Source organism: Cryptomeria japonica, chromosome 5 (assembly GCF_030272615.1).
Source record: "Cryptomeria japonica chromosome 5, Sugi_1.0, whole genome shotgun sequence".
NCBI classification, from domain to species: Eukaryota; Viridiplantae; Streptophyta; class Pinopsida; order Cupressales; family Cupressaceae; genus Cryptomeria; species Cryptomeria japonica.
This window is the reverse complement of record NC_081409.1, coordinates 899,989,329-899,999,917: the sequence shown is the minus strand read 5'-3', so window position 1 is coordinate 899,999,917 and position 10,589 is coordinate 899,989,329. Positions and strand designations below refer to the sequence as shown.

At 35.7% G+C, this 10,589-nt stretch overlaps 1 protein-coding gene across 1 annotated transcript; it reads left to right on the top strand.

The window, feature by feature from the left end:
* The first annotated feature begins 5,316 nt into the window (after positions 1-5,316).
* On the top strand, positions 5,317-7,623 carry LOC131034700 (subtilisin-like protease SBT1.7). The gene has a single exon (XM_057966271.2). It carries the CDS (start codon positions 5,317-5,319, stop codon positions 7,621-7,623), a length of 2,307 nt encoding a protein of 768 aa, XP_057822254.2.
* The last annotated feature ends 2,966 nt before the right edge of the window (positions 7,624-10,589 follow it).

The following is a 10,589-nucleotide window of genomic DNA, read 5'->3' as shown; positions in this document are numbered from 1 at the left end:
CTCTAAAAATCATTTTAACAGAGCCATCCCCGATAGTAGTATTATTACAGCCATGAGTAGCCCCCTCGAAATTTTTAATCATCAACTTAACTTTTGAGTGACTTAGGGAAGAGCCATCAACCTTGGGGGTGTTGGTGGTCTTCGGGATGGTGAATTTGGTGCCAGACCTAATTTTTTCAGCCGCAAGTTGTTGAGCAGTTTTCTTTTGATGTTTCTTATTGACAACAGTCTGAAAAATGTCATCATGAGGCACATCGCCCATACCCATGGCAGTAAAAATGGGAGTGGTAGTCAGGGGTTGAAATGTGCATAGGTCCGAGGTAGCCAAATTAGGCATACCAAAAACCATGTCTGAGATAGGGATATCAACATTGCTTCCGCCTCCCATCGGATTCACTAAATTAGGGTTAACGGTAGCGGAGCCCATAGGGGAGGCAGTGTAAGTTTTTTACACATTGGTTTGGGGCAGAGTGGAGTTGGGGATTTTAGGGTTCCCAAGATCTAGTTTAGGGGAATGGGATTCACCCCCTGTATTTCTCTGTTTGATAATTGGGTAGTTTTTGCGTTGGTGACCTTCTTTTTTTGCACAAAAAATAGGCATTCAACCCTCCAAGTACTTCAATAAGGCATGAATACTCTTCATTTTCGATCTTAATTCTAGGAATCTCAGGGATATCTATCCCATTTTTTATCGATACCAACATTCTAGCATCAAGGTGAGGGATTAACCTATTCGATTCATCCATCCTTATTACCTTACCAATGGGTTCAATTATTTGAGGAAGGAATCGCCAAAGGAAGGGAGGGACATTATTGAGAAGGAGCCACCTAGGGCATGACAGAGCCATGATTTATTCATTAATGGCTTCAGGTGACCAGGCTAGGGCTTGAAAGGAAGAATTTCCCATAACCCAATACTACTTTTTGAGGACCTCAGCTTGTGTTTCCTGAGAATTAAAAAGATTACAAACAACCCTTTTTGGATTTTCCTGCAAAAGGAGAATCTATAACCTAATTTAATATTCTAGTAGTTATAAAACCAATCATCTAAAAACTTGCGGGGAGGGCATTTCTCAATCTAAACTACTGCAAAGAAGATAGCAGTGTACTTAAGCCTATTTTTTTTAGAGATGATTTCCTGAACCATAGCATTATTAGGAGAAATGGAAGCAAGGTCAATGGTGACTGCAGAAGCCTTACCTTCTCCATTGGGTCGCGTAGTTTCAGCCACAAACTTTGCTTCGGAAGCAATGCCATCATTAGGGTTTTCAATAGTCCCGGTGAAGGATTTATTCTGGCTTGAGGGTGATGAATATGGGGCGAGAGGAGGTGGATCAAGTGAAATAAAGTCCTCTGGCTCCATTAGGAGCCGAAAGATAGCTCACACGCATGAAGATAAATAATCTTAAATGCGAAAGAAAAATCAGACTGACATCACATAAGTAAGGAGAGAGGAAATGAACCACGTGGAGGGGAGATTCTCCTCCGCAATCGTTAGTGCAAAGTTGGCCTCCATGCGAGCATCAAAGGCCACGTCAACGCAGAGATATCACCGAGCATTCACAGCCTCTCTATGTTTTCAAATTAGAATCTTTTCAAAATATAATATCTAAATTTCTAAATTCATATATAAAAAAAATAGAATATATTGTAAAAACTCATATTAAATTTTTTTATCAATTATATTCTATCATTTCAATTATGACAAGTTTCTAAATTCATATGAAAAAATAGAACTATTCTAAAAAAAAAATCATATTAAAATATTATAAAATTAGAAACAACTACATCCTTCCATTTCAAACTATTCTAAATAAATTTATATTTTTATAAAAAACATTCTAAATTAATATATATCAATATTATAAATTATAATATTCTAAGATATATATTACCTACTATATTTTTTTACGGTTTATTTATAATTTGAAGTGTCATGTATACGGTTTTAGAAAAAAATTAGCATGTCAATGCATACGTTATCAAATCCAAGCCTTCTGCCAGCTATAGTGTAAAATTCGAAAGCACAGTCATTTCTAGCGATGGCACAACTGCATTTGGAGAGATACTGTGGAAATGTACCCAAGGATGGTCACAAATTGTGCAAAGCTCGGTTGTTGTAAGAATTGAAGCTTCCAAGTGTCTCTTCATCATATCAGTATCATTATATAATATTTCTAATAATATGGTTAATTACTAATACTTATAAATTAGCCTTCTCATATGTAGTAGGATAAGGTGTACATACCCTACTTCCTTGTGGGATTTGAACTTGTGACCTCTCTTTCAAGAGAACAAGTTCTCCACCACTAGGCCAACTCAGGTTGTACATTTTTATTTGAAATATTATAGATCAATTTCACATATAATTACACCACTTATAACATAATCTTATATTAAAAGATTTTAAATATAGATTGTGAATTTTCAATGGACATGGATATAAATAAGACATTAAGGTGTCCAATTTTCATTGACAAATGAAAAATACTATAATATATTGTATGACTACTTTCTCTAACATGAAATTAGAATAATTTTCAATACCCAAAAAAATGATATGATTTATACTCTCAATAAACTCAATTTATATATATGACAAAAATAATAAAAAAATTCACATTACTACATTTAAATAAATAATAAAAATCTAAACTTTATTCAAATTAAGTTTTTCCATTCAAAGTCTTCAATCTTATGTAAACTAGTTCATGTGTAAAAACCATTGAAAGCTATACATTGTAATGATTACAACCACTCATTAAATATAAAATATTCTATTCCTTTTCGACAATTTAATAAAGACCATTCATGTTGAAAAGGATCCAAGAAATGTGAAAAAGGCACACTAAAGTAACTTCCATATATATATATATATATAATTTTTTTTATGAATTTAGTTTTTCACATTTAATTTCATTTTAATGTTATCATAATTTTGTTTCTATTGTCAAAACATAGTTGTTCAGTATTTTGATGATAGATTTTGAAGATTCAAATTAGGTTGCTCTAAAAATCATGTAAAATCAACATGTGAATTCAACCTCCAACATTTTAGATTCTGGATTCAAAATTTGGCCTTGTCGTATTCATCATATTGTACCCCAATCTTGTAATTTTTTCTCCATTTTCTTCATTTCATGATACTTTTATAAATAATTTAATCAATTTGATTAAATGGACCCATTAAGTACTTTATCAAGCTTTAAATGTTTCTTTATATTTAAACTATACCTTTGCATTATGTTTTTGCCTTGCAATGATGTTTCATGACCTATTATACCTCAAGTGGTCAAGCTTTAAATTTTCTCATTTGTGTATTATTGGAGCTCTCCATGTTACTAGTGGTCATCTTAGAATCACAACTTCTTGAAATAATAAAAATCACGGAATGTGACTTTGGTCATTCTAATAATGATTCTATGTTTTAGATGGAACAATGCATATTTTAATCTTGCATAATAGTGAATTTTGATCCATCAATTTGACTTTTCTATTTGTTGCTCATGATACCTAGAATACATATTCTAATTAGGCTCCTTAAATTTGATAAAAGAATTAGTAGTGTCTAAATACATTTTTAAGGAACATATTGAATTTAGAGGATCATGTTTGCTTCAAACACAAACTTGGACGAGCTAAAATAATAGTGATGAACTGTAAGCATTCAATATGCTCCTAAGATGATGATGCAATGATAATAAACTTAATTTTAAATATTTTATAATTGAATATAAATATACTTTATAGATTCTTCTTTATGTTACATTATTCATTTTTGAACTAGTGTTTATCTTTAAATACGCCACTATAAAATTGGATTTTAAAAGTGATGTATTTTAGTGAACTCAAAATGATTAATAAAAATCATTACCTTATCATGAAATTTAAAATAAAACACTTTTTTGTATTAAGTATCATAGAATCACAAAGCTCATTTTTTGCTCATTTGAGCATCCACGTTACAAACTTATTACAAATACCAGCTCCTTTCGAGCAAACTTATTACAAATACTAGCTCCTTTCGAGCACCAAACTAAAAACAACAATTGGAAGACCAAGGGTCACAACTTAGAAATCCACTTTAAACAATGTGACAAATACAACCAATAGAAGACCAAGAGTCACAACTTAGAATTCTACACAAAGGTGTCCCTCATGAGAGTTGAACTTGGGTCCCTTGAACAATAAGCACACTTTAGAAAACCCACAATAAGAAATAACAAAATATAAATTAATATTGAACTTTTAAAATTTAAAGATTTAATATTCAAATCTACTACCATGAAACTAATTTAAATCAATTATGAACATATAGAGTTTTGACTTTGTTGTGTGGACAAGTACAATGCCATTATACTTCGACGACATATGCGTTGAATATGAAATTCTAAATGCACTCTCCAATGCCATTATAGTTCAACGGCTAATTTATTTATTTCCATTGTATGCGGAAATCATCCTCGACAAAGGAACTCGATCAATTAAAATACTACCTTCGATTGTGATCGAATTGATTTCATTTTTTCCATTGGCCTGCAAATGACTTTTTATTCTTCCTATAAAAATCATATAGTCATATTCAATCCATCCAACAGTTTACCCTTTTCTTTTACAAATTTTGCACTCGACACCAATGGAAAATACTTGGTTTGCTACGTTCATTCTCGCGTTATTTGCACCAAATCTCGCAAATGATCAACTCGTTCACACGCCCAACACAACACCACGGCCACTCCCATTGTTAGAATTTCCCTTGTTAACAGCGAATGGAATGTATGGAGGGGTGCCTGGCCCTAATCATGTACCTTTATTTAATTTTTATTTGTTTTATATTAATAATGGTTGAAAGTTTCAAATTACGAAAAGAGGTATATCATATTTCTATTTAATTTTAATTTGCTGAAATTTTCAAATTATGAAAAGAAAGACATCAATCACCCACCTCTATTCTATTTTAATTTATTGAAAATTTCAAATAATGAAAACTACGGATTTGTTTTATTTAATTTTAATTTATTGAAAATTTCAAACAATGAAAACTACTGATTTGTCTCGGGTTAATCAACGTTGGTTGGAGACGGCTGAAGTGAAGTAGGTGAGATAAAAAATTTAATATAGAAGAAGCTCCGTACTTGACTTGGTAAACTCGAATGTGAAAGGGTAAATGCCAAACCCATGCTTTTCTTTGGGGATTTACTTGTTCCAATGTGATCTGGTCAATTGCCCTGCAACGCGTCTGTGTTCTGCTTATAAATCGCCTCAGCTATCTTTTATTCACACATTAACGACGCATCTTCTTAGCTTTTCCCAATAATGGGCAACAGCGCCTTCTTCATTCTCCTTCTCTTTGCCATGTCTGGAATGTGGTCGGGCAAGGCCGCAAAAGAAGATTTAAGAAAGCCCTATATTGTTCATATGATCAAGTCCATGAAACCCCAGCATTTCAATTTACATCAACACTGGTACGCTTCAATGCTCAGCCACGTCTCGGGATCGGATCCCACTGCAAATGCAAATGAGTTGTTATACACATATGACACTCTTTTGCACGGCTTTGCTGCGAGCCTGAGCAGCGCAGAGGCTGAAGCCATGGATAGTATGGAGGGGTGCTTGGCTGTAATTACAACTTCCTTCACTAAAATTGGCACAACTCACACCCCTGAGTTTCTTGGCCTCGCCTCAATTTCCTCTCATTTTACTAGACTGTGGTCGGAGTACTCTACATATGGCAAAGATATAATTGTGGGCATGATCGACACGGGAATATGGCCTGAAAGCAAGAGTTTCAATGATGAAGGCCTTGGACCAGTTCCGGCTAGATGGAAAGGCACATGGGAAAGCGGACAGAACTTCAATTCCTCCCATTGCAATAGAAAAATTATTGGAGCTCGATACTACTACAAAGGCTACGAGCAGTACAGGACTCCTATTAATGAAACCACGGAATACAAATCTCCTAGGGATCGCACCGGCCATGGTACTAACACAGCATCAACTGTTGCCGGAGCTGCTGTGCCTGCTACGAGTTTCTTCGGTTTTGCCAACGGAACGGCCAGAGGGATGGTCCCTGAAGCCAGACTGGCCATCTACAAAGCCTGTTGGGAAGATTACTGCTATGACGTAGACACGGTTGCTGCTATGGACCAAGCTGTTGCTGACGGCGTCGACATCATATCTATCTCAATTCATTCGTCAGGCGATCTGCCATTTGACCAGGACGTTAGAGGCATCGCTGCATTTGGGGCCATGGAAAAAGGTGTTTTTGTTTCGGCAATTGCAGGCAACTACGGACCTTATTCGTCTACTCTTAGTAACACAGCGCCCTGGATGACTACCGTGGGTGCGAGCAGCATCGACAGAGATTTCAGTGCTTCTGTTGTCCTCGGCAATGATCAGATTTGTAGAGGTACCTCTACCTATATTCCAGTAAACGGAACGTTCCAAGGGCCTCTTCCTTTGGTTTATGTATCCACTAACAATAGCTCAAGGCGTTGCCTCGATGGCAGCCTTGATCCCAATTTGGTGAAGGGTAAAATCGTTGTGTGCGATCAGCTGCTATTCTCCACCAACGACAATGAGTATGGTCCTCAGGGGAAGGGTGATGTAGTGGCCAAAGCAGGGGGTGCAGGAATGATTGTTGCAAATGAAAGGCTAATTGGAACCCAGCAGCAATCGACGGACGCTTTTAATTTGCCTGCCATCACTGTTAGTTTCACAGATGGAGAAAAAATAAAAGCCTACCTCAACAGCACCGCCAATAATGCCACGGCTACCTTGAACATCACAGGCTCAACTGTTATGGGAAACAAAACAATTGCTCCCATGGTAGCTGCGTTTTCTTCAAGGGGACCAAGCAAAGGGTATCCACACATTCTCAAGCCCGACTTGATTGCTCCCGGTGTGAATATATTGGCAGCATACACCGGAGACATTGCAGACTATAAGTTATTATCGGGTACTTCAATGGCGTGTCCTCACGTTAGCGGCGTTGCAGCTCTGGTAAAAAGTATCCATCCGATGTGGAACCCTGCGGCCATACAGTCTGCTCTCATGACGTCTTCTTACGCGGTTGATAACGCAGGGCAGCCCATTAGGGATTCATATATGGAACCAGCCAATCCCTTTGCAATGGGTGCAGGTCACGTGGATCCAAATGCTGCGGTAGATCCTGGACTTATCTATGACCTGGCACCTCAAGACTACATCAACTTCCTCTGCTCCCTCAACTACACCCAAGAAAAAATTGCTCTCCTCACCAAAGAGACAGTTTTCTGTCCCGAGACCTCTTTGGAAGCAGGCGATCTCAACTATCCATCCTTCTCCGTAGTATTTGAGTCAGGCAGTAAAGTACTTCAGGTGAAGAGGAGAAGAGTGACTTATGTGGGTACACAAGCTCCTGCAGTTTATCAAGTCAATGTGAAAAACCCTCCTGGAGTCAACATAAGCGTGGAACCACAGAAATTAGTGTTCACAAAGCTGAATGAGACTGCTAGTTACAGTGTAACCTTCCGAACCAATTTAACTTCTAGTGATGTCAAAATTGGATTTGGAGAGATCGTGTGGAAGTGTATCGAAGGTGGGACACAGCTTGTTCGTAGCCCAGTCGCCATAATATTGTAATTTCATTCAATTCTGGAACGTTCAACTTATTCTTCTCATAAGCTTAACATTTCCTGTTTTAGAGTGTGATTGATTTCCTTCCAAATCCTCATCCTCTGGAATCCTCCTGTTAACTGCTCTGATTGTCTCATTTGTATTTAAATGATGTCAATATGTTCGTGTCTTTACATCTTCAATCATTCTTCTGCGCTTAAATCTTCAGAGATATTGGCCAGTTTCTAATATGATATCAGATTGATTCCGTCTAATGTCTTTGGTTATTGCACTTTAAAATCGTTGCATAAGTTTATCTTTTATTTTTACTTGATATTTCTTATTTTCTTTATTCAAAATGTTCAACCTAGAGGTACAAGGACTACACAGGAAGCCATGAAGGCAAAAGAGGAGGAAGTTGACTTCAATATTTCTGCATAAGGATCTACTAAACGTTATTCCATTTCGGAATTGTCCTCAGAAGAAAAATCAGTGCATGGGAGTGCTTGAATATGATGCTAGCATTGTTAAATTTCATACAGTATTTTAGTTTGATTCTGACAGGACAAAACTGTTAGAAGTATTGAGCTAAACGCAAAAATAATAGTTTATTTCAATAAAAAAAATTAAATGATGGAAACAAATATTTAATAATCATCAAGATTTTTTTCATAATACAAGTATTGAAGAATTAAGGACGTATCTTAATGTCAATTTTTTTTTCTAAAACATATCATTAGACCATATAATATTTGAATAGTCAAGCTAAGTTGAATGGAACATATATGAAATGAATTGAGCACATACAAAGTAAAGCTTTTATGTTAAAGAAAGGGAATGAAAAATAAGCCAAGCTTATAGATGCACGGAATAGAAGGAAAATTTTGCTAACAAAAATGAAGGTAGAGCTGGTCAGATTTAATGAATTGAAATTTATTTATGAGACTTGTCATAATTTTGTCGAGGCATCAATAGTGCCTAATAAACTTAAAAGGTGGATAGAATAAAATCGATAAACTATTTGAATCAAAATGATATTTTTTCACAGGTGCTGGAGAGATTATGAGTCCATCATGAAGCTGCAAACTTCAAAGGATCAACTAAGAAACTATCCAACCATGAGAGAATTTTGCAACTTGAGCAATGATGAACACAGGAGATTGAAATGAAATGCTAGATAGGAACTTGCAATGAATTGATATGATACAATGTACAAATGAGCTTGCTTATATAGGCAAGAGATGATGGAGCAACTACAACTACCCTTGATACACAATTAAATGCATGATGTTGACTTGTACCTATCTAGAATGACACCTAAGATAACTAACATGAACAATATTAAATGATTGTTTCATGTGACAAGTAAGCTATCCTATGTAAACTTAACATGTGTGAAAAGGTGCTAACCAAGAACTAGTAAGGAAATATACTTATTCACACCAACAACCCCCATTAAGAGAAACTTAGGGAGAAAAATTATTATGCAAATGATACAAAAGTAATATGAAGATGCAATATATGGGTCTCGACAACTAGGCCATGTTAGGTACCCATGCACAACTAGTCATGCAACTAATCTCTCACAAAGGGAGAAAAGGACAAAACGTAATGGGACAAAACTCCTCTCCAAAAAAGAGTTATGCAAAATATATACAAGTGACAGATCATGTGATGTATGGAGGTTTCACATTAATATACCCTAAGAACTATATCCATCATGAGAATATAATACAATTACCCCTCAAAGGAAGGGATCCTCATAATGAATAATCACTTGCAAGAATGGCAAGGGTTGGAAAAATGCAATCCAATGCTTATAAATCACTTCTCTCCCCTTAGGAAGAAACAAAACCATGTATCAATGCAAGGATGCTTCCCATTCTAGATATGCAATGAAAGACAGAAGTATGAAGAATGAAGATGAAATCTCTAAAAACTACTCATATGTCTCCTTGTCTATGAAATATGATGATACGACAATCCAATTAGGTACATTCCCAAATAAACAAGAATGTGACAAGATAGAACTATGTGGAAACTGATATAGAACAATCTACGATGTTGAATATGCTAAAATATTCTTGCCAACCAAATATGGAGGACAGCAGTAGTCTCGTTGGTTAGGAATGATGAAAATCTCAATCAGTGACTCTAGAGAAGAAGTAAATGAAAGCTCAAAAGTAGAGTCAAGTGTCTCTATAAGTGTCTCACCAAGACAGGGAAAATCCTCAATCAGGGAAGAAACAAGGAGTGAAGGAGACTCAAGAACATCCTTAAATATTAAATCTACAAAGAGAAGGGACACCTCTTGAATAATCTCCTCCAAATCTAAGGCAGTGGAATGAGAGGCCAAATCAACAAGGCCTAAGATGAAACTATCTTGAAAACACAAATCTAAAAAACTGAATGACACCTATTGTGTCAATGTCATAAAATCCTTGTCAACTCTCAACTCTTATGTAGTGGGGAATAGAGGAGTCATGAGAAGATCTACAAACCCATTATGAGGAACTCCATTACCCCCTGGATACTAGATGGATTTTAATATCAAACTCCTTACTTGTCTCGAAAATGCAAACTCCATAATACATGTGCTCTACAAATTTGTTAGCATTAACAATTATTACTAATATAAAAATTAATGAATTAAAACCAAAAATATTTTTCATTTAAAGAATCATCTCACAGTGTGAAGATAACTTGAGATGATAGAAATATCCATCTTCTAGTAACACTAACCTCCAAAAGTGAACCTTTTACTCTTTAACCTTCACAGGGGGCATCAAGAGAAGTAATACAATATCCAAGAGCCTAATAAAAAACATTCATAGTAAACTTATCAACAAGTCCTTTTTCAAGGTCATCATAAACAACCTTCGTGATGTCAAATTAGGTCCCCATGAAAATAAAAAGATACTAACTTCAATCTTGGGCACCATCATTTTCAAACCTTGTATCTATATAAAATATTTAAATCAAACTTTCACATG

Coding starts and splice junctions, on each gene's coding strand:
- LOC131034700 (XM_057966271.2), top strand. CDS start 5,317: ATGGGCAACAGCGCCTTCTTCATTCTCCTTCTCTTTGCCATGTCTGGA.